The sequence below is a fragment of the Peromyscus californicus genome, unplaced genomic scaffold, assembly GCF_007827085.1.
Source record: "Peromyscus californicus insignis strain IS unplaced genomic scaffold, ASM782708v3 Scaffold_11__1_contigs__length_118956290, whole genome shotgun sequence".
NCBI lineage: Eukaryota > Metazoa > Chordata > Mammalia > Rodentia > Cricetidae > Peromyscus > Peromyscus californicus.
In genome coordinates, this window is record NW_026294402.1 from 118,849,879 (window position 1) to 118,875,125 (window position 25,247).

General features: G+C 39.7%; 2 protein-coding genes across 8 annotated transcripts in view; one reads left to right on the plus strand and one right to left on the minus strand.

Annotated features, from left to right (window-relative positions):
- The window catches only part of LOC128102265 (zinc finger protein 431-like), a 118,748-nt gene that overhangs the window by 39,741 nt on the left and 53,760 nt on the right, over nucleotides 1-25,247 (minus strand). The window contains exon 1 of one of the 7 annotated variants that reach the window (XR_008215373.1): nucleotides 1,800-1,913. The exons of the other annotated variants lie outside the window; for them this stretch is intronic. The gene's annotated coding sequence lies outside the window, so the exon portion shown is untranslated. Of the gene's footprint in view, nucleotides 1-1,799; nucleotides 1,914-25,247 lie in introns of those variants that run through there. 7 annotated transcript variants of the gene reach the window in all.
- The window catches only part of LOC128102292 (C-C chemokine receptor type 5), a 47,807-nt gene continuing 22,566 nt past the window's right edge, over nucleotides 7-25,247 (plus strand). The window contains exon 1 of the mRNA XM_052725912.1: nucleotides 7-10,368. Within this exon, the coding sequence (XP_052581872.1) occupies nucleotides 1,168-2,430 (1,263 nt within the window). The 5' untranslated portion in view covers nucleotides 7-1,167 and the 3' untranslated portion in view covers nucleotides 2,431-10,368. The remainder of the gene's footprint in view (nucleotides 10,369-25,247) is intronic.

The window sequence follows — 25,247 nt, forward strand, 5'->3', positions numbered from 1 at the left end:
CTTTAAGATACAGAAAGGGCAAGAATTTAGGATATGTTTCAGCATGTGATGTCATCCAGTATATAAAACATAATTGCAAATGAAATATTTAAAAGAGACAGTTTGTGTTTTTAAAACAAGCAGAGTTTTTGCCTCTTAAAAAAGCTTCTAAAACAATGATATTGGCCGAAAACTGGTTTGATAATCATTATCTCCAGCTGAGAAGAGGTGAAATCTCTCCGTGGGTCACCTGGAACACATGTGTCAGAAGCTCTAAGTCTCTTGTGCTCTCTTTCTCTCCCTGTCCCATCTGTTTCCTAGAAAAGAGGGAAACCTAAAAATTGTCTAAGTTCATATTAAATTACAAATATCAAAGTTTCTAGAGCACACTTAGTAGAGGATTCTTGTTCTGGGTCAGCACTTGAAGGTGAGATTTTCTGGGTGCTTCTCTTAACTATCTAAGTGGGAGATATGAAGAGCTTTAGAGGTATAAGGATCAAGTAGAGAAAATTCACAAGGAAAGCAGTGGAACTTAGATAGGACAAGCCAGTTGGTTGTAGAGACTGAACACAGAACTATTTAGCCTGTAAGATATTCACCCATGGAGAAGGATGGAACATTTTCTACTTGACCATTTCTTCTGCTTGTATGAGAGCTCTTGATGGTGGCAACTTAGGGAGCAGAAATAACTTGAGAGAAAAGATGAAGATAGCCTACTTTAATAATTGATGGTAGATTCTATGACACTGTTAGAGTACTTGGACATCAGCCCATGTCATCTTAACTACAGAGAGGCAACATGTTACTTAGAAAAGCTTATTAGTTACCAAGAAGTGACAGACAACACGTCAGTTAAGGGTTCATGGTGCCCGAATTCAAAAACAGTTATTCCTGAGTGGTGTGGTTTTGTGTTAACTTATTCATTCTCTCTGTACTTGGGGCCTTTTTATCTAGAAAAAAATGTGAGCAATATTACCTGTCTCAAACAGTTACTTCAAGCATTTAATGAATGAGTAGGTAAGAAGCTTAGAACAGTGATTGGAACTCAGTGTTCATTCTTGCTGGCACTTGTGTGGCACCTATTATTTGTGGGTAAATGCCTATAAACAGCATCTTCATTAAAGTACTTAGCCTGTGAATTACATAGTGCCTGGCTCAGTTTCACAGATTAATTCACCTCACATTGATATGAAAAGCAAGATTTTATTTGATGAAAATGCATCTTTGGTGAATTTCAGGTCATACAATGAGGGGAAAATTAAATGTAGAAATCTATCCCTCATAGACCTACTAAATTATAAAACCATTTGTAATTGTGGTAGGCCAGTAACAGCTTTTAATTTTATTAAGCATTGTCTTTTTTTTTTATTCATAGGTTCTTATAGGATGGATTTGCAAGTGTCAAGTCCAACCTATCTCTATGATATTGATTATGGTATGTCAGCACCCTGCCAAAAAACCAATGTGAAACAAATTGCAGCCCAGCTTCTGCCCCCACTCTACTCTCTGGTATTCATCTTTGGTTTTGTGGGTAACATGTTGGTCATTCTCATCCTGATAAGTTGCAAAAAGCTGAAGAGCATGACTGACATCTACTTGTTCAACCTGGCCATCTCTGACCTGCTCTTCCTGCTTACTCTCCCAGTCTGGGCTCACTATGCTGCAAATGAGTGGGTCTTTGGAGATATAATGTGTAAATTATTCACAGGGCTCTATCACATTGGCTATTTTGGTGGAATCTTCTTCATTATCCTCCTGACGATTGATAGGTACTTGGCTATTGTCCATGCTGTGTTTGCTCTAAAAGCCAGGACAGTCACCTTTGGGGTGATGACAAGTGGAGTCACTTGGGTGGTGGCAGTGTTTGCCTCTCTCCCAGAAATAATCTTTATCAGATCTCAAAAAGAAGGTTTTCGTTATACATGTAGTCCTCATTTTCCACACACCCAATATCATTTCTGGAAGAGTTTCCAAACGTTAAAGATGGTCATCTTGAGCCTTGTTTTTCCCCTGCTTGTCATGGTCATCTGCTACTCAGGAATCCTCCACACCCTGTTTCGCTGTAGGAATGAGAAGAAGAGGCACAAGGCTGTGAGGCTCATCTTTGCCATCATGATTGTCTACTTTATCTTCTGGACTCCCTACAACATTGTCCTTCTCCTGATCACCTTCCAAGAGTTTTTTGGACTGAATAATTGCAGTGGTTCTAATAGACTAGACCAGGCCATGCAGGTGACAGAGACTCTTGGAATGACACACTGCTGCATCAACCCTGTCATTTATGCCTTTGTTGGGGAGAAATTCCGGAATTATCTCTCAGTGTTCTTCCAAAAACACATTGTCAAACGCTTTTGCAAGCACTGTCCAATCTTCCAGCAAGACAATCTTGATCGTATAAACTCAGTCTATACCCGGTCCACAGGGGAGCAGGAAGTTTCTACTGGTTTATGACATGGGCTGTTTTGTGTATCACTTGGTTTTTCTATGTAACTTGGAAGTCAGAATGTTTTTTTAAAAAAGAAGTTACTATCATCGAGGGCCTAAGATACATGCATGTTTTGGATATTTATTTTAGATAGATTGGGTCTTTTAAAGCTGATTGACTTTAGAAAGCCAAATGAGAATGTATTGATAAGATAACAATCCCTGGTCTCATTCCCACTTACCTCCAGTTATTGGCAAACTCTTCTTTAGCCACAAAAATTCACTACAAAAAAATCCCAAGAATTGGGAGTTTTTTGAGCTTGACTATCTGAACAGAAATAACAACATCAATCAAGAAGAATACCTTGTACAGTTTTTTCCCTTACAAGGCAAAATTCAGGCTATATATGTACTTAAAATAGGTCTTTGTCTTGCCCTGAGAAGAAGAGATGAGAATGTGATTAGTTAGGAGATAGATAACTAAGCTACATGAATTAGTTCTATAGACTTGTATGATCAGGTGAATTCTCTGTGACCTGGGAGGGCTGGAAACAAATCCCTTTATAAGAAGGGATTTGAACTGGATCATATATTAGCAAATGAGAGGGAAACCATTCTTTGGGTGGCACGACTGCACAAGCAAAGCAGAGGTATACTTGTGGCTAGCTGGAAAGGCCATGGAGAGAAATGTCAAGGCTGGATCAGAATGCACCATGTCAGCATTGCTCCTTCAAGTTATATGCAGGGTGGGAGCACCTGGATAGGTTTGTACAAAGCCTATTTCATGGCTAAGTGTACTGACAATGGTGAGCATTTAGGGAAAGTAGATCAGCAACAATAAGGTCAGAGTGCAATCAAGTTACCCGGGCTAGACAGGGGGGAAGTACCACTTCTGCATGTAGAGTGTAGAGTCAGCAGAACTTGGGGTAAATTCGAGGTGGAGGTGAACAAGAAGACCTAGGCTCAAACACATTGGAATAATTGTTGAAGAAACAACAAATACAAAAGAAGAGTACAGGAAAGAGTCTGGCTTAGGAGGGTAGTCTCATTTTACAACCTGTTGCCTCAGGCTAGCATTTTGTTCCTTCTCTCAGACACAAATCTTGCCATACCAGCTTTGAATCTTAAGGGGTAACCAGGGAGCTGTAAAACACCTGGCATATGAATCATGAACCTGAAATCTAGGAATAATATCGACTCCTTGTGGATTCTAGCTGAGGGTTGCTTATACAGTTTGAACCCAGAGCTTTACAACCTTGAGCAGAGGCCCTAAGATGTGAGGGAAGAACATCAATTTTCTCTATTTACCTAGCAATCATCAAATCAGAGAGATAATGCATCCTTTTAGAAACAAGTTGCTGTGAGCTTCAGAAGTCATGAAAGTGTAATTACCACCCTCTGTGTTCCAGGCTAAGTTTGAAGGCTTTAGTAACTCTTTACAGATGACTTCTTCACACAAACAATGCTATTTTTAGCCACTGCAGAGAGATTTAGGATTTTTTGTTGTTTTTGCAGTTGCTATTTATGATATTGTTTTGAATTTTGGAGCGGTTAAGACTAAGGGAAGAAACAAAAGGGTGAGAATCACTCAGAGGATTAAAGTGTCTGGTTAACAAAAGGTGCTACTTGTTTTTCTTGAGCTCTGAATGTGAAACCAGAGCCTTGTGGCTGTCAGCAAGGAGGTGAGCATTTGCTTTTTTCTTTCCTGGAATCCACATTTTGTCCCCCAATATGTAGCTGAGACTAGACTCAAACTCGTGCGTGATCCTCCTTCCTACATCTCAAGCACTGGGATTACAGGTGTATATGAACACACTCAGCTCTGTATTTCTATATTCTTAAGCATATAGAAAGTTGTAAATTCTTTGAAGATATGTCTTATAAAAAGTGCTTTGTAAAAAATAATTTCTTTATTGTTCTTTCAATCAAGTGTACATTCAGTGAGTAGTACACAAAACTATGAGAGTATTTTATAAGTAGTTGTTTTGGAGAACATCCCCAAATAGTACTTATTTAAATATAGTCCTTAGCTTAAATGTATGGTGATGGTGATTATATTTCCTTTAAAATATTTTTAACAGTTAACTTTCTTCCTGAGACAAATTGTTGTAACAATTTGTTGTTAAAGGTGTTACTTCTAAGCATGTAGTTCCTAAGCAGAGTTGCCTTGAAAGATTGTAAATTTCAAATTGTGCTTACCCTCAACCAAAAGAGTTTTAATATACTTACAAATTGATGTCAGAAGTCATGAATCTGCTTGAAAATAAAGACATGCAACTTTGTGGTCTGGTATCTGAGTGGGAGGCACATGGTAGAGAGGATCAGCATTGCTTTTATTTTATTTAAAATTCTTTCCCAAAGTGTGTTAGTAATTTTAGTAACGGCAACTATGTAACACTGGGATTTCTGTCCTCATATTTCTTGTTCAGAGAGAGGATAGATGCTCCAGGGAGTGTTTGGAACATACTGGTTTTCAGTCTGCTACAGCGTCAGTTTCCAAAGCAGGATGTGTGAAGATGTTGGAGCTGGTCATGCTCTTAATGGAAAGTACACAAGATGAGTAGTAAGCAAGACAGGGCTCTGGCTAGTACAGTAACTTCTTACCAGATTCAAAGGATTGCTTCTCATACCTTAGATCCAAAGGTGGAATGTATCAAAGAAGAGTGGGAAGCAGCTAGGGTTAGAGGAGAGAAAAGAATCAGGGGGAAGTGATCCCTATCTGCTATGATAAAGCCAGCTATTGTGTGGATATGAGAAAGTATGGTAGTAACTTTGCTTGTTGCTGTGACAAAATATCTGAGGAAGGCATCTTAAAGAAGGAAGGGTTTACTTGTGTTGGTAGTTTGAAAGAATGCAGCCTATCATAGTTTGTGAGGAATGTGAGGTTGTTGGTCACATTATATCTGCATCAGGAAGCAGAGAACTGAATGCTGATTTAAGCTTCCTTTACCTTTTTCATTCAGTTGAAGTCCCCAACCTATGGAATGGTGTTGTCCACATTAAGGTTGGTTTTCCCTTCTCAGTTAATCCTTTCTAGAAACACCCTCATAGATACAGCCAGAAATGTGTTTTCTAGGTAATTCCAGTAAAATACCAACCAACACAAAAAGTGTCAGTTTTTTATGGCTGATGTATACAGTCCTTACCTTTCCATATGTTGGATGAATTCATGAAGAAAAGTTGCTTGAGGTGTCATATAACTATGTATATATATTTTTCACAATTTTATAAATATTTTAACATTTCATTTGGCTCCATATTGTTACTACTTCATTGAATTATAAGTTCTGGGTTATTATAATTCTGTCATGTTTCAGGAGCTTATTTTTGTTATCATAAAAATAGTTTTTTCATTTGTTTGTTTTGTGAGACAGGGGTTCTTTGGGTAGCCCTGTCTTGTAACTCACTCACTGCCTCTGCCTCCTGTGTGCTGGGATTAAAGAAGTGTGCCACCACCTCAAAAATAGTTTTTAAAGCATATGTGGAGGATATGAATCTTTTCCCTGATTGAGTCAATGGGAAGGCTATCCAAACTGCAAATAACCTGGGTTATACTGCTTCCATACTGCCCACCAGTGGCCAACTAGCAAATTAGCAAGGATGCTTGGCAATCAGCATTGACCACAGCATACAAACAAGGAGCATGGTTTCACTTGGTCGTTTACTGTTTGTGTCTTTCATTCCACTGTGGACAGAGGCATATCCAGATCAGCTCAGGGCAGATGACACACAGCTCTTTCTCACTGCTTCTGAAGAACAGGAAGAGCATCAGTTTAGGACATAAGTTGACACTGAATAAAATAAATGTTTCAGGTGGATCTGCAGAATGCTGGAGCCCAGACCTAGAATAAAGTCAGGAAATTATTTCTAACTAGGCATTTTTTCACATATGTGAAATGCTACAAACTCCTCCTGCATTTCATTTTAATCTGCATATCCCATGTGTTTGAAGTGATCAAATATAGTTGAGATGCAGGTGGTTTTCTTTGATACTTATCCTCTCTTTTCTCCATTACTGTTATCATCCATTTGGATGCAACACTCTTACAAAACTATATACCTTGAAAATGAGAGAGAAAATGGAAAAGCCATTGAGTACCATTCAGTCTAGGTGCCTCCCTGTGTGGGTGAAGAGCAGAGTTTACTACAAGCCCCAGAGAAGGCTTCAGAGGACCCAAGCATCAACTATGCTATGATAGTGTTTCCCAGTCTCAGTGGGCAGTCAGTGATAAGTCATTGAGTGGAGTAGGTGGGAGGGTTTCTGGTACCCCTTACAATCATGCCTGGATAAATTCAGGAGCTGGACCTACAATTCATGGAGGCCATATTCTGGTCCTGGCTTAATCTTAGCTGTACTTTGAAGTGACATGGGGGAGTTTTACAAATAGTGACCCTGAGTCCCACTCTAATCAATTCTACTCCAATCAATTTTGCTTCAATCAACCCATAATGTGGCTTGTGGTTTTAACTCCTACAAACTCCCCAGATGCTTCTCAGAATAGCTAAGTTTGAGAGACACTGGGAGTGAAAACTGGGGTTGAAGCCTGTCATACTGGGTATGATGGCTGGAGGCTGAGCCTGTGACACAGAGTGTGAAGGTTGGGGTATGAAGAAAATCATACTTGACCTGCAAATAGGTGCCATGTGGATCAGGGAGTCTAGATTCAGATTCTTGATTTTCACCACTAAACATCACTCCATCTTCCTCAAAGCTGCTTTATAAAGCATATGAATCTCGACTCAGTGATGATACAAAACACCTGAATTTGAGGCTCTCAGTTTGCAGTTTAATTTCTGGTTCTGAGGTTCCTGTCCTTTCCAAGTGAAAAACAAATAAAAGTCAGATGACGTCTGGGACCCATGCTGAGCCTAGAGACTTCAAATTTAAAAGAGAAAACAAGTCTCTTGTGTAGAAAAGGGTATACTAGGGATGTTTTACAGACAAACATTGATTTTGCTTATGTTGGCCAAAGTGTTCTCCTCTTATCTCTAGTGTTTGTTGCTCTTGTGAGCTCCCTTTAAACTCTGCCTAGTAAAGTACTGTTTCTGAAGAATTGAGAATCCGAGTAGTTCATTGCAGCCCTAGTCAGGCAATGTTAATTCTGTAATGAGTGAAAATTTAGCATTAAGATAGCAACTCTTAGATGGTCTGGCATTTAGTTTAAATGTATGCACACATATACATAAAACAAAACTTGGCTTGTATTAGTTACTTTTGTGTCACTGTGACAATACTACTCAATTAAAACAACTGAAGGGAGGAAAAGTTTACTTTGGCTCATTTTTTTTGGTTCATTTAGAGAAGAATAGTTCATCTGTCCTATTGGAATATATGGGCATGTACAGCAGAGACTGTTTACATTACAGCAGTCCAGGAAGCAGTGGACAGAACCAGGGTGCAGGCTATAACTTTCAAAGGACCATCCCTAGTGACCTTCTTCTGCTAGCCAGACCTCACCTCCTAAAGATTCTATAGTCTCATATAGTACCACCATCTTGGAACTACACACAGCACATGAGCCTATGAGGGATATTTCTGAAAAGCAGATATAAGTTGCTCTTCTTGTGAAACTATATAACTCTGAACATAATGCAACTAAGTCTAAAAATAAAAATATAGTGGAAATATAGACTTCAGTATAGTCTGTATTTACTCCAAAATTCTTCTACTTATATTTATTTCCATTATCTTAGATTACTCAAAAATATCCTATAAAGAAGTTATGTTTTCTCAATATATAATCAAATCATGACTGTTGATTGGTCAACTCAGTCTTTCCTTCATGATAAAGATCAAACTCTGGGGGTCAGAAGAGTAATAACTTAAAAGTCATATTGACCTGACTATCATCTTGAGGCAGTGGGAGTTTAGGAAGGGAACTTGGTAATTTGAATTACTACTGATATTAACTGACAGGGCTATTTTGGATAGAAAATGTCTAGACCAGTCTGTCCAATAGAATTTCCCTAATGTCATGCTCTTGGTCTTTATCTTCTAAAATGATAAGATATCACACAAGTGCAGAATGTGGCTATTGTGGGTTTTAAATTTTACTTAATTTTAATGTGGCCAGGGTTATTATATTGAACATTTCAAGTCTAGTGTATGGTGATATTTTATTTGTATTAAAATATTATTTGTATGTTAATAAATAAAGTTGCCCGGGGGTCAGAGCTATTAGCAAGCCATAGGAAAGCAGGGCAGTGGTAGCGTACGCTTGTAATTCCAGCACTTGGTAGGCAGAGCTGGGTAAGTCTCTGTGTGTTCAGGGATACAGCCATTATTGGATACACATGCCTTTAATCTTAATACCAATCATGGAAAACCTGGAGGCCTATACAGACAGGCTGTGAGGAGGTGGTCATGTGGTTGGGTTTACAACCAATGAGAAGGCAGGACAGGAACTCTATATAAAGACTTTAACACAGGGGTAGCTCTGGTTCGGAGAGGTAGGACCACCGCAGGAGGAAGGGTAAGGTTTTAGCTCTTAGCTCTGACCTCTTGGCTTTCTTCTTTGCATTGGTTCTGTGTTTATTATTTAATAAGAAGGTTGAATACATCTACAAATGGCGTCCAACGTGGTGGCAAGAGTTTCCACCTAAAACCTGAGAAAAAAGATTCTAAAACGGAGCTAAAAATAGTTCCTAATTGTCTCTCTCAAATGAGTGGCAGCTGCCTGTTTGAGCTACTGGTGGGTTCCTAGAGTGTGTGCTCGACCTGTAGTATGGCGGGAATGAGGCCTCTGCAAGTGGCACATTAAGCTGCATGGTGGATTTAGACGTTGCTAGTACAAAACAAAAAAAAAGAGGTTTCTGGACTACACGCTGCTTGGCTAAAAGCATAGACCCATGATAGCTCCCAGAGCTGGTGGAAAAGGTAACACCGCCATGTTGGGAAGCTGAGGTGGGTGGAGCCAGCAGCCACAGCTGCTGCAGTTTAAGGCAATAGATTCACAATAAGACAGATTCAGATGTAATAGTTTACAATGTGTATAAAAGATACGTAGGCTTGAAAGAAACAAAAAAGATGATATATAGAGTTATAGAAACAAATATATAGTTTTAAAAAATAAAGTCTTTAAAGAGACAGTAAAGGTAGTATAAAAAATAAGCCACGTAAAAATGGATATTACACAGAGAATCTGCATTGTGTTGTCTTTGGGACTTTTAACTGCAGAAAAACATTTGATTGTAAAAGCTGTTGAGTTATGCCAAAATGTATATTTTAAAGGTACCTTGACTTCAAAATTTGAATATAAGGATATGTTGCTTTGGAAAGGAGACTCTGCTTTTGTTCCCACAGAAAGCCAGAGGCTATGGATTTGTTCCAGATTAAGATACATCAGGTTTGACCAGCCAAGACCCCCTGAAAGGTCTCTGATGACACCATGGCCCAGATGATCCAACATCCAGAATGTTTTCAAGGCAACTGGCTCAGACGATACAGCCTCATGGACTATTCCATAATCCTAAAATTTTCTTTGTTTCCCCATAAGATACAGCGCCCCCCTCCAGCAGGAAGTAGTAAGAGAAGCTACGCCCAAATTCCCAAATTATATGTAATTTTACTTTGTTAAGGTTAAAACCTTCCTTTTTGAAAAAAAAAAATGGGGGGGGAGAAAGTGCTGTGGGATGTTCTGTATGGCAAATGTGTTGCTAATTAGTCAATAAATAAAACACTGATTGGCCATTGGCTAGGCAGGAAGTGTAGGCGGGACAAGGAGGAGAATAAAGCTGGGAAGTGGAAGGCTGAGTCAGAGAGACACTGCCAGCCGCCACGATGAGAAACAGCATGTGAAGATTCCGGTAAGCCATGAGCCATGTGGCAAGGTATAGATTTATGGAAATGGATTAATTTAAGCTGTAAGAACAGTTAGCAAGAAGCCTGCCACGGCCATACAGTTTGAAACCAATATAAGTCTCTGTGTTTACTTGGTCGGGTCTGAGGGGCTGTGGGACTGGCAGGTGATAGAGATTTGTCCTGACTGTGGGCCAGGCAGGAAAACTCTACCTATACTAGTGTGCATATAAATATCAGTTTGACTTGGATTTTGGCGTCAGGGTTGTGGTGATATATTGTGTCACCAATATATTGTGTACTCTAATAAAGCTTATTTGAGCATCAGAGGAAAAAGCCAGCCACTATATTAAATATAGAAGTCAGGCAATGGTAGCACACATCTTTAATCCTAGCATTCTGGAGGCAGAGATCCATCCAGATCTCTGTGATTTCAAGAGAACTGGAGAACAGAGCCAGGTGTGGTGACACATACCTTTAATCCCAGAACTAACCATAGAGGTCTGGAAGTCTGTACAGGCAGACAGGAAGTGATGTAGCTGGGCAGAGAGAGGAAGTGAGATGCAGAACAAAAAGGCATATAGGCTTGGGTATACAGGAAGTAGGTCTCTTTGGCTGAGGATTTCCAAGTGGTAAGAACATGGCTGGCTTCTTTCTGCTTTTCTGATCTCCCAGTTTTTACCCCAATATCTGGCTCCAGGTTTTTTATTAATAAGACCATTTAGCAATTCGTCTTACACAGGGTATTGAGTTATTATGCAAAATTTACTATTTTAAGCCTCAGTTTTCTTCTGTATAATTGAGTATAATAATACCTGCCTCATAGTTTTGATTAGAGGATAAATAGCATATTGCATGGTAAGACCTTAGCATGGCATTACCTAGCTCACAGACATTCTTGTAGATATTTGCTATTATAAAAACTAAGGATGTTGTGGTGGTATTATGTTCCCCAAAATATTGTGCACCCTAATAAACTTATCTGGGGTCATAGACAGAACAACTACAATGTTAAACATAGAAGATAGGCAGTGGTAGCACACGCCTTTAATCCTAGCATTCCAGAGGCAGAAATCCATCTGTTCAAGGATACAGCCAAGCATGGTGACTCACACCTTTAATCCCAAGAAGTGAACCTTTAATCCCAGGGAGTGATGGTAGAAGGCAGAAAGATATATAAGGCATGAGGACCAGAAACTAGAAGCATTTGGCCTGGTCAAGCATTTGGCTGGTTAAGCTTTCAGGCTTCTAGCAGCAGTTCAGCTGAGATTCATTCTGGATGAGAATTCAGAGGCTTCCAGTCTGAGGAAACAGGACCAGACGAGGAACTGGTGAGGTGAGGTGGCTGTGGCTTGTTCTGCTTCTCTGATCTTCCAGAATTCACCCCAATAACTGGCCTCAGGTTTGATCTTATTAATAAGAACTTTATTGATCTTATTAATAAGAACTGCTACAGGATGTCTAGTTCCTCTTTATCTTGGAGCACTCTTACAGTACTCTTACCTATGTCTAGAAATTCAAATCAAATTCTGTCATGAGACAGAAGTTCCAGAAAGCTGAATTCTACGTGAGGGTTTCTTGCCTGTGACGTCAATACCATTTTGTATTAGCCAATCAATACCATACTACAGAGATCAGTGTAATGTCCTGGAAAATTTATCACTGTCTTCCATATATTTCATATATTGCTACTTCTGAATCATTTTTTGGTGAGCTAGCAGGACATTAATAATTCTGGTCAGATGTATACTGTGGGATGTTTCGTATGCTGTGAATATGTGTTGCTCTGATTGGTTGATAAATAAAACGCTGATTGGTCAGTAGCCAGGCAGGAAGTATAGGCAGGATAAGCAGACAAGACCTGCAAGCCACAGGAAAACATAATGGAATTCAGCTACTATCACAAAAGCTACTGCTTGGAAAAGTCAAGGACTTCTCCAAAGGTCAAGCCATGGCTTAAGAAGTCTCTTGGTGATATTTTAGCTTTTGTATATATATTAGCTGGTTCCTACAGTGATTTTCTTGTAATGCTATGCGTGCTTCCACAAACTCTTTACAGTGTATTTATGTAAAATACCTATCAAGCATCCAAGGCCAAACGAAACAACACCTGTCTCCTAGGTCAGGCAGATAGCTTTATTTCTTGTGCAATCTGAGACCCTCCTTTTCTATCACTAACATTATAGACTCCTAACTTCTTACCTAACTGAGCACATAGATCCCCTTCTTGATATACTAACCAATCATTAGCTCTCAATTGGTCTCCTCCCTTAACCACTCCATTTTCAGGTTGTAAAAGAAAGCCTGATGGTCACTGCCTGAGGAAAATCCTTACCTGTATGACCCTGTAATAATTCAAACCTGGTGATCTGGCTGGAGGTGGAGGATTGCTATTGCTTGAGTATATAACTGGATACCCTAGAGAACTAGGGGAGGTAAAGAACTGAGGGGTATAAGGAGATTCAGAGGAGGAATTTGAGGGATAAAACTTGAGGATGAGACAGAGAAGATAAATGAGAATGGAAGAACTAGATGGGTAAGAACTGGAGAGGAACAAACTAGATGGGGAAGAACTATATTGAGGGCTAGAAGAGAGTACTAGAAGAATGAGATGAAGATGAGGAAGAGCCAGATGGAGAAGAACAAGATGAGGAAGAACAAGATGAGAAAGAAGGAGATAGGAGAGGAGCTGAGATGGGAAGGAACTAGATGGATGAGAACCTAGATGGGGCAGAACTAATATGAGAGAATTAAAATAGAACTTAGAGAGGACAGCAGATACATGTAGAAAGAAATCAGGCAAGAAAGGAGCTAGGCATGAGAGCAGAATAGAAGCTATGCAGAGAGAGAACTGACACAGAATAATAAAGTGTATGGACTAGGGAGTTTCGTGTACATAGATTCATTTCCTGTCATCAAAGATTAATTATCAGCTTGTTGTAGATTCTTCCCGGGCCCTGGGAGGGGACCATTGAGGGACTGGACCCCAATAGTCCTTGATAGACAAGGAGAATTCTGGGGAAAGGAAAGCTGAGTCAGGAGACACCAGCCTGACATTCAGGGAGCAGCATATAATGGCACATAGGTAAAGCCACAGAACATGTGGCAACATATAGATTAACATAAATGGGCTGAGTTTAAATGTAAGAGCTGGTCAGTAGTTAGCCTGAGCTAATGGCTGAGCAGTTTTAATTAATATAAGCCTCCATGTATTTACTTGGGTCTGAGCGGCTGCAGACCAGGCAGGGCACAGGAAAACTTGCAGCTACAGATGTAGACTCTATAACTCAGGGAAAACTAGGAAAGCAAATGTAGTTTTAAACCTCCACTATGGATTTCAATATAATATGACAAACTAAGAGAAACACATAAGAATTAACTTATCAAGAACTAAAGGAGCAATACACAATGAAAAGCCCCAACAAGGCCACATGGGAAAATATTTACTTAGGCACAGAAAGGAAATTGTTCTTATATTACCCTCTCCTTTCATCTACATCTAGAGTTTCACTCTCAGATGTGCCTGTGAGAAGAGAATTAATTAGTCAACCCTAAGTCTGCCCTCCCCCCATGGAAGATAAGGAGTATCATGGCTAGGATAGGGATGCTTTCTTCAGTTCTCCTTCAAGAGGATGAGAGAACTTGGGCAGAACTTTCACCCTTCTTGAAGCAGATGCAGAAACATTGAGAGAAGGTAATATGTAATGGGTGTACTAACCATCCATAGCAACATTCAGTATCCTTGTAATCATTCAATAGATATTTATGGAGGCCTGCTGTATTCAAGATGTTAACCTATGCCACAAAATAGCTTCTAACTTTATGAGATTCACTATTTAGGGAAAAAATGTACTAATATAGATAAAGTCACATTAGTTTCTAAGAATCACTGTGAATGACACAGAAACAGACTCCAAGAGCAAAAGGAAGGTGGCCTACACAGACCAAGAACAGAAACCTAGAGAAAGGAGTTCTGGGGGAAGCCCTGTTGCAGCCAAGTAAGAGTTGGCTCACAGTTAAATGGAAGAGTAGAAATTCTCTGCAAATGTGCAGAGGTAAAATAGAGCAAGGTGTGGTCCACTTACCTAAAGTGGCACAGAAATTAGATGAATTGATAGATGCATTACAGATATATAAATACACAGACAAACAGAGACAAACAAGGATGGATGGATGGATGAATGGGTGGATGGGTACATGGACAGATAGACACTTTATGGATATAGAAATGGGAAGGGAGGGAGAAGTAAGGGGTGGAGATGGAAAGGAGGAAGAGAAAAAAATGAAAGGAAGGGTGATATGAGGAGAGAATAGGATAGGAGAGAAAAGAATAGCCTTTCAAGGGGCATTGCAGTTTACACAAGCCACAGAAGCTGCCTTCCGATCACAAATTTTAAGTCTGTGCCATCTAAAATGGATCAATTATAGCCTAACTACTAGAAATAATGAACATAACTGGACCCTACAGAGGCAGTCAAAAGGCACATCTCTGAAGAAAAGATCTGTGGCCACCAGGGTAGATGTCCCACACAGAACTGACCTGAGTCTGGTGTTTCTAAGTCCAGATTCCCAGGTATTCACTCTGTGCTCTGACCATCTTTACCAACCTTCAAGTCTCTCCTTTTTAGCCAAGTAAGCCCAAACTCGTCTCACTAACTTGAGTGCTTTAACTAGCACCTGGATAAAAGTGTCCATTTCTTGCACATTTTCATCATGAATTACTTCTCCCATCCAGTTTTCAGCAGCTCTTCTCCCCTGAGATTCTCTCAATAGAATGAACAGATTTCATATTCAAGTGAACAATTACTTGTTTATTAGTACTGTTCATGACAAGATGTTTATCTATAGTTCGTAAACTTGCTTTCTTATGGGACCTATGTTACTTGCAAAAGAATATTATCCTCCTCCTTCAAAGTAACTGCCATACTTCAAAGGGTCAAATAGTACTCTTTTTATATTAAATTCCTTCTATTAAGGAATAAATAAAAGATTACAATGGAAAGCATCATTAATTCAGAGGATTCACATTTAAAATTATTTATTCTTTAACAAAGATTTATTGAGAAGCTACTATTCTGGTACAAGGACTATAATAGACACAGGTTATCTTGGAATGATGTAAAAGTCTAAATAAAGGAGCTAGAGAGGTAAACCCAGTCACAATGCAGTGATGCATGTTCCATGGGCACATAAGAAGCCTTCCAAGACCAGGGCTAAGCTGTCTAAACTGTCTTCTGATGTGGCTCAATGAGAACATGAGCCTCAAGAGTGAGCTTTCTAACATCTACTAGTTATATCAGTGCAAAGGGCACATGCTTTAGAATCCAATGGTAATATCCAACCCCATAACTTTCAGGCATACTCAAGATACATAAGATCCATTTTTCTGTTCTGTGATCCTTAATTTTATTCCTTCCTTATTCAACCTACTGTTGATTATTCTAGAGTAGGAAAGATTTATTTTGGCTCACAGCTTCAGAGTTGTTAGTCCAACATGGCAGAAAGATAATGGTAGAGCAGAACAGCTAACACCTTGGTGTCCAGGAAGCATAGAAAAAAAAATGACTGCTTTGGTTGGTTTTCTTTTTTTCCCCTTTTTATTCCATCTTGGCTCTGTCATGGAATATTACTTTAACTATGTAAAGACATGTTGCATTTGTTTAACTTTGTAAAGATGTGTTGCATTTGTTTATGCTGCATTTAACTATGTAAAAATGTGTTGTTTTGTCTGCCTACAGCATCTGATTGGTCTAATAAAAAGCTGAATGGCCAATAGCTAGGCAGTAGAGGGATAGGCAGGGCTGACAGGCAGAAAGAATAAGTAGGAGGAGGAATCTAGGTTCAAGAGAAAAGAGAGAATGAGGGAGGAAGAGAGGGAGATGCCCTGGGCCAGCCAGCCAGGCAGCTGCCAGTCAGCCAGACATGGAAGAAGCAGGAAATGTAGGAAATACAGAATGGAAGAAAGGTAAAAAGCCCTGAGGCAAAATATAGATGAAGATAAACAGGTTAAAATAAGTTATAAGAGCTAATGGGACAAGTGTAAGATAAGGCTGAGCATTCATAACTAATAAAAAGTCTCCATGTCTTTATTTGGGAGCTGGTTGGTGGCCCAAAGAAAGCCTACTACAGGCTCCTAACCTGTAGGATGGTGCTAACTACTTGCAGGACAAATCTTCCCCCTTTTGATGAGTCTCTCCATAAATGCCTTCACAGACTTACCTAGAGGAGGGCTTTACTATGTTCTTCTAGGCACTTCTCAATCCAATCAAGTTGACACTATGAAAACATTAAATCCAGAGTATTCACAGAAACATGATTTTGAATCTTTCATTGGTGATGGCTTGTGGAGACTGTGATAGAAGAGTCAGGCTGAAGACAGAGATGTGGCTAGTGCTGTTTCAAAAATATAACAGGCATTGTCTTAGATAGACAGGCTCTGAATGAAGATATTAATGGCTCGAAATGTGATGAGGGAAGTTGGATGATCATGAAGACTTGGACTTAGGGAGAGGTTGTGTCAGGATGTTCTATGTAGCACAAGTTGGTTGAAGAAAAAAGGCACTCCAAGATGAAATTTTAAGGCCTATGTGGCAGCAGGAAGATTCAGCCTCTCTGGTGGACTGAACCCCCTGAACAGTCATACAAAGGCGTATGTATTGATTGTTACATGAAGTATTTCTTCATACCAAGGTCCCTAGCCTAACTTACATGTCTTACTAAAGGAAAGCATCACATGCCCTCACGACTTTAGTCCTTTATCATTTGCAATACACAGCACTACAAGAAAGAGCCTCAGGTGTACCTGAGGTGTCTTGTGACCAAAGTCATAGTATGGCAATAATGCCCCTTCAGTAAAACAAATGATGGAAAACAATCAGTTTGTTTTGGATACAGTGACTCTGCTAAATTCCCACCACAGGTATGGGAGTCAAGCTTGACCCTCAACCCAGTGAAATGAATAGCACTGACTTCAGAACGTGGGAGGATGGTTTCCATTTTTAAGACAGGTTTAGTTAGAAACAATAAGGAAAATCTAGGCAGTAGAGGAAACTGAGTGGGGAATACTGGTAGGGCAGTAAGAAGAGTGACTGAATAGAGATGTACACCTGGAGTTATGGGCAATGGATGCCACAAGGGTGAACAAAATGCCTCAGACAGAAATTAGAGTAATGCAAGCAGCTAAAGAACAAGGAAATTTGCTAGAAAAGGCAGAAGTACTTTTGTACTAAAAATATATAGCAGCCCAGGGAAGAGGACCCTGAAAGGAAGAGAAAGTGAAGTGTCAGCAATGACCAATGCTGCAAAGACTGGCAAAAGACATGGGTAGACAACAGAATATCTACAGCATTATGATGGTTTCAGAATGGCAGACTACTCAACTCCTGTCTGCTTCTTCCTTGGTGATCTGTTGAAAAGGGATGCAAAGAAACTTTTCTTCTTTGTTCCAGAAAAGCACTACTTTCTTTTTGTCCCCATGTTTGGTCTCTTTAGAAAGTGTGAGACTAATTTATGCCCCTTTCTGAACAGAACATAGGAGACACATATGGGAGGAGGGGAAACTGTAAAATAAATAAATTAATTAAACAATAAAAAAAGAAAATTAGGGATTCATGGCCTTATATGAAATCATTGGGAAATATAATGAATTGTATAATTTTCTGGGAAATTAAAATAACAAAAATGAATGTAAGGATTAGTAAATCTTAGCAAGCCAGTAGCTTTGGGAAATATGGAAAAAGAATGGTCAACACACATATCCCAAAAGAATATTATGGCAAATTATTGTGCTCATTCTTCACAGGTTCAGGGTTAGTTTGTCATTAGTATCTATGGTTTGAACCAGAGCATGCAAAACAATGAAAAAGTCCTCCATTCACACATGCTACACCTACATCACAGCCCACAATAGATGGTCTGTTCTAGCTTGATTTCTCTTGTTGTGGTAAACACCATGAGCAAAAGCAAATTGGGGGGTTGGAGAGATGGCTCAATGGTTAAGAGCACTGGCTGCTCTTCCAAAGGCCCTGAGTTCAATTCCCAGCAACCACATTGTGGCTCATAACTGTCTGTAATAAGATCTGGTGCCCTCTTCTGGCCTGCAGGAATACATGTAGGCAGAACACTATATACATAATAAATAAATTTAAAAAAAAAAAAGAAAAAGAAAAAAAGCAAATTGGGGAGGAAAGAGTTTATTTCATCTTACACTTCCATGTTGCACTCCATCACTGAGGGAAGTCAGGACAAAAACTCAGGCAGAGCTGAAGCAGAGACCATGGAGGCTGGCTCTCTCATGTCTAGCACATGTCTAGTTAGCATTTTTTTGTATGGACCAGGCCCGCCTGCCTAAAGATAGTACTTCCCACAATCAAGACAATACTCCACAGACCAATCTGATCTAGTCAATTCCTCAAATGAGGTTGCGCATCCCATAGAGACTCAGAATTGTGTTACATTGACAACCAAGATTAGCCATCTCGTGGTACAAAAACTGCTACATATGTAATTATTGTTTTATATTTTATTTTATATAAGTATAATTATAATATGTAATTAATTGCAAAAAAGAGAGTATGAGACCAGCCTTGTGGTTTTGAGAGCTTGGTTTACTTGAGATGGAGACACCTTATTAAGAATGTTTCCAGAGGATGTGGCTGAATCCTTTGTGAGGAAAAGATAAAGGTCATTGATTCTGGGGTAGATAGTAGTTCAAATCCTTGGAGACTCTGGAGCCTGAGAAAAGAATGGTGTGCAACCTCTGAGGAGTCTCAGGGACTGTCCCTGAGGATAGGAAGGAAGCAGAGCTTCCTAAGTGCTCAACAGAACTTAGGACAGGCCACCTAGGCTGTAGCACAGGCTGAAACCTTTTTCCTGTACAATTAGAATGAGTCATAATTTAATTTTATTAGAAGTACTATTGTAAAATGAGGATGCTATCTAAGTTATTAATTTTCAATATTAAAACATAAATGAAACATTTTTTTTTATCTGAGTCTTTTCAAACCCCATCAATCTTGAGTGTCTAAATAGATGGGAAAGAAGAGGAAATAGGAGAGCTAGAAAAATGGGGGTTGGGCAAAAGTCTCAATTCCTCTCTGATCCTTCTGTTCACATTTTTGGGACAGAATGAAAAGCCAACCTAATGGTCTGGTGGAGCAATAGACACTGTCCCCTCAGTGGGCATGTGACTTCCTCTTTCAGAATGATATGTCTCTGTGTGGTTTCTACAGTCTTACAAAACTGTGGTTTTATGATTTTTAGTTTTCATTTCTTATTATTCAGAGTAAATAAATTTTGTAAGAAATCCAGATTCCCTTTTCTAATCATAAAGGATACTGTGGGAGCTGTCCAGGTGCCCTTTTCATGGCCAAGGCACTTGCCACTCCCTTGATTACCAGGGATGGGGCTGCTGAGACCTGGAACTACCTGTCCAAGCTATGCTATTTCTTATCGAGTGGCTTAATATGGGAGCTGATGGAAAGGCTTGGTCCAACATCCAAATTCAGAACACTCCTCAAGGCCATTTTATCTCTACTGTTCCTTATAGCATTAGCTGAACTAATTGTTACTTAGTTGTTACTACATTATGACCCCCTCTCTTCTGCCTGATTTTTGCCTCATTCTGTCCCATATAGGGAAGACTCTGACCAACTCTTGGAGGCCTGGATTCCCAGGAATCTAAATGATCTGGTTCTTGGTTTAAATTTTTCTCTTTCACTGAAAATCACAGATGTCAATAGATGATAAAAATGTTACCACTTGGATTTCTGTGACCTTTTCTTCCCCTGTTCCATCTCTGGTATACCAAAATATAATCCTCCAAAACTCACAACATGTGGGTATGTACTCCTGTAAACTACTATTTAATAACAAAGAGCCAAGCCAGCAGAAAAAAGATTGTTTCCTAAAAGTAGTTTTGGTACTTTTCCCATTAAGGACTATATGACAGAATAGATGCTATTTGAAAGTTTTACCACTGTATATTCTTTTTTATAAGCATTTCAAATTTTCTATAGTGTAATGTTTACCAATTAAAATTAGATGGCTAGAAAACCTATGAAAACAAATATTTCAGAGACAGTTATAAGAAACATGTTTCAAATATGGTAATTCCAAACAATCTAATATCTATTCTGAATGTCAAGTTAGGATCTTGATACCTGACACCGGCCAGCACTCTTCATTTCAGCATCCACATATTTTGTGTAACTTGAACTAGCCACTAAATATAAAGAATTCTTAACTAGGAAAGAGTATGAACTACTAAAAAGAGTAAGAAGAACTCTAAATGATACAGGAATAGTGCTACAGGTAGCATCTATTGCATGTAGGTTGATGTAGAGAACCCAAGGAAGGAATTAGCTTTGAACTTCCTCCAAGGTTGATATATCTTGTTGAAGAGGGATTTGTTGTAAGTCACTAAGTGGTTAACAAGGGTGCTAAGTTACAGCAGGCTAAGTTTGGAGAACATGAAACTGCCTGAAATATACAAGTGAGAGTCACAAGACAGTAGATTCCCTAGGTATCGTTCATGCCTCTGTTATTTCTTGAATATGAAATGTCCCCAGTAGGCTCATTATATTGAATTCTTGGTGCCAGATGTTGATGATGTTTTGGGAGGTGGTGGAAACCATTTGGAAGATGGGTCTTATTAGAAAAAGCAGGTCACTGGAGGTGTGCTTTTGAAGGCCTGTCCTTCCTCTCTCTTCCCTCTGCTTGCTATCTACCATGAGGTGAAGAACCTCCTCGACCACATACTTCTGCCACCATGATATTGAGACCAAATACATAGAACTAAGCAATCATGAACTGAACATTCTTGTTGTATGACATTCCCTGGGAAAAGATGATAAAGTGTCTGTTTTATCCAAATAAGTCAATGACAACAGATCAAGAAAATGATTCCGCTGAAGTGTAGCTTGGTAAACCAGAGAATTTATTGGGATTACTTACGGGAACATGGTTGAAGGGACTATCTAGAGAAACTTGGATGACTCAGGCAGCCATATTACTGAAAATCCCACACAACCATGAGCAATAAAAGTTGTATCATTGGAGCTTCCTGAACAATTTGTGGGCCCCTCCACTGAAGAGTCTCCTTTCTCCCAGAGAATGTGTGCTGTTTATGCTTCTTCAGGGGAGAACCACCAATTTCATGGGCTTCTGAATAACATGTTTCTTGTGAGTTTCATGAGTCTTCTGCTCCTCCCAAATGTTTCAATATGCAGGAAGCAGCTATACAACATCTTTGACACCATAACCAAAATAAAGAATTCCTTTGTTCTGCTTTGTGGCTGTTTCCTTCATACGAAAGTTCACATGTTAAAGAAAACAAAAACTCTGAGAATTATTAAGTGCCCATCCCCAGCAGTATCAAAAGGAGTAAACAACTTCTGGTAGAGGAAACTCTGACCATCTCACTACAGAGAAAAAAAATCTTCTGACTAGCTTCCTCAAGCTGTGCAGAAAGCTCCATGGTTGCAGCTTTTGTGAGTCATGCAGCTGCTTTTGAGTCATCCGTGATTCTTGTAAGTAACTCCTCACCCATATTCCTGTTAGTAACACCAAAAAAAAAAAAGTGTTGGTTTATCAAATTGTACATTGTTGCAGTCTTTACTTTGGTCTGTAATACATTCTCTTTTCTGGGGTGAATAGATGTGTTTGTATTGTGTCCTCCCGGCAACTGTGTTTTTTTGAAAAAGTGGCTGATATGCTTTGCCAAGAAATATGTTCTCAGATGCCAGAAAAATTTACTGAGAGGTTACCTATTCTAGGTGTCAGCAAAATTCAGTAGGAAGTCACCCATGTGATGTACTGGTCTGTTGTCTGTTGCTATAATAAAGTGCTCAATAATGGGTACCTTATAAAGAAAAGAGTTCTATTTAACTCATTGTTTTGGTATATATTAATTCACTCTTACATAAACTTACTGGGACCCTATGTGAACTGCATCAATGCCTTCCTAATGATCTTTCACTCTCTTCTTCCAACTTCACCTCACTGAAACCAAGCTTCAAACACATGAAAGTTTGGGAGACACAGATGTGGTGGTATTGTGTTCCCGAAATATTGTCCACCCTAATAAACTTATCTGGGGTCTGTAGTGGGTAGCCATTCCAGCTTTAATCTGGAAGTTCCAACCCCCATTGAGACTTCAGCAACTGTCACGCCTACAAGGCGGGGCCAAGGGAGGTGCCTGGGGACCCGAGATCTGGATCGGCGGGCGCTCTCTCTGTTCCAGGACCCTGGATAGTGGAGGTGGACCAAGCAGAGCTCCAGAGAACACCGCTGGACTGTGATACACCTTCCCCAGACCCCGCGACCTACCTATCCCTTAATTTGTAAGTTATGCCATTAAATAAATCTCCTTTTAACTACGTGGAGTGGCCTTAATAATTTCACCAATAGGGGTCAGAGACAAAACAGCCACTATATTAAACATAGAGGATAGGCAGTGGTAGCACACGCCTTTAATCCTAGCATTCCAGAGGCAGAAATCCATCTGTTCAAGGATACAGCCAAGCATGGTGACTCACGCCTTTAATCCCAGAAAGTGAGCCTTTAATCCCAAGGAGTGACAGCAGAAAGAAAAAGATATATAAGGCATGAAGACCAGAAACTAGAAGCATTTGGCTGGTTAAGCTTTTAGGTTTTGAGCAGCACAGTTCAGCTGAGAGCCATTTGGATATGAGGACACAGAGGCTTTCAGTCTGAGGAAACAAGATCAGCTGAGAAGTTGGCCAGGTGAGGTTAGCTGTGGCTTGTTCTGTCTCTCTGATCTTCCAGTGTTCACCCCAATACCTGCCCCAGGTTTGTTTTTATTAATAAGAACTTTTAAGATTCGTGCTACACACAGACTGTATCCAAATCACAGTGTGGGTGCTTGCAAAACAGTGAAATGTGGTCACTATAATCTCCATTCAATACTGCAAAGAGTGGGTTAGGATCTGAAAGCAATTTATTGATGATAGGGACAGTATATACTATGTTTTTAAAATTGAGAATATGTCTGTTTATTTTAAACAGTTACTGCTAAAATTATGACCTAGGATGTGCTTTCAGTACACTTGATATAAAAACTTTACAAGAAAGAATGGGGCAACTTGAAGACAGACCTATCTGTCCTGCCAGCCAGTTTCCAAATAACCATACAGAGACTTAATATTAATTATAAATGCTCAGCTGATAGCTCAGACTAATTTTTAGCTAGCTCTTATAACTTAAATTAACCCATCTCTATTAATCTGTGTGCTGTCCTGAGGCTCGTTTACCTGATGTATGTACTTCCCATCCTGCTCACTCTGTGTCTCATGACATCTCCTCAGACTCTGCCCTTTTTCTCCCCAGCATTCTCTCTGCCCCAAAAGTCTTACCTAACCATCGGCCAATAAGCTTTTTACTAATAATGAGAGCAACACATCTTCACAGTGTACAAAAGGATTAGTCTACAGCAGCAATTGGTGTTATTTATTGGACTGATTCTTTGCTGCTCCTTTGCCCATTCTTTCAACAAGGCTGCCTCTTGCTACTGAACCACCTGATCCTCCCATTCTTCTTTATCACTTTACTTTCCCTGAAAAAATTCATTCCTACTACCTACCATTGACTTATTTTGTTTATGACTCCATGAAGGTCGGGATTTTTTCTTTTGTTCATTGTTGTATTCCCAGCATCTAGAAGAGGGCTGGACACATGCTAGAACCTATGAATGTTTGTTGAATGAATGAGTGGTCTGTATGGGGTAGTGAGAGTACAATATGACCGCTTTTAGACTGAAGGTGGAATTAAACTACTGTAATAAAGAGGAATCCATACTTCCAAAGCTAAAGATTTCAAGGGCCAAAGTCACAGAACATGGTTTAGTGACACCAAAATGCATGAATGTTGGAGTTTCAGTAAATGTCTCCCAAAGGCCTATGTATTAAAGGCTTGGTTCCCATTCTGTGCCATGCTCTCTCTCTCTCTCTCTCTCTCTCTCTCTCTCTCTCTCTCTCTCTCTCTCTGTATGAATGTTTGTGTTAGTTTAGGTGTATGCATGTCAGGGTGCATGTATGAAGGTCAAAGGATAGTTTTGAGTGTCAGAAATTACTTTCCACCTTTTGGGGGGCAGTGTATTTTGTTATTTGCTGCTGTGTATGCCAGCCTATCTTGCCTGTGAGCTTCTGGGAACTGTCCTGTTTCTTCTTCTCATATCTCTATAGAAACACTAGGATTACAGATGAGCTACTGCACCTGGCTTTACATGGGTTCTGAACAATTGAATTCCGTTCCTCATGCTTACACATTTTAGTCTTTCATCCAATCTCCAGGCTCAACTTTTTCTCTCTTTTTTGAGTTATCACAGATATTTTGTCTGCTATGGAAAGCTGAATAGCTGTGGTGATATATTGTATACCCTAATAAACTTTGCCTGAAGATCAGAGAACAGAACAAGCCACTAGATTAAACACAGAAGCCAGGCAGTGGTGTCACACACCTTTAATCCTAGGACTCGGGAGGCAGAGATCTGTCTGGATCTCTGTGAGTTCAAAGCCACCCTGAACTACATGACTTGATCACTCCCTCTATCACTGGAAACAGCAGCAACTTACTTCCCATATCTGGGTAGCCAAGAGGACAGCTATTTAAAGGGAACAGGGAAGTCAAAGGTGAGGTACTGGGGAGGGACAAGGAAAGAAAAACTTCCTATTTTCTCTCAGCAGCTCAACAGAGGCTCACAAGGTCTGAGAAACATTAAAATCTCTTGATTCCAGCTGGCACCTGAGCTCTGTGACTGGAGGACCACAGCCCAGAATCAATGGTGGTTTCTTTGGTTCCTCAGGGTAAGGGTCAGTCTGTTTAAAAGAGAGCAGTCTTCTCTTGCCCTGCTGATGCAGTCTCCTGGACAGTATGTTGAGAAGCTAAGCCCTTCTTCCTTCAAGTTTAGTTAAGTGGTAAGTCATCTCAACCTCATCAACTTTGTCCATGAAGAATAGAGCAGTTTTACTTCTGCAAACATTTGTTTATAACCATCTGGAGCAAAGCATAAGCCTGCCTAGAAGCCATT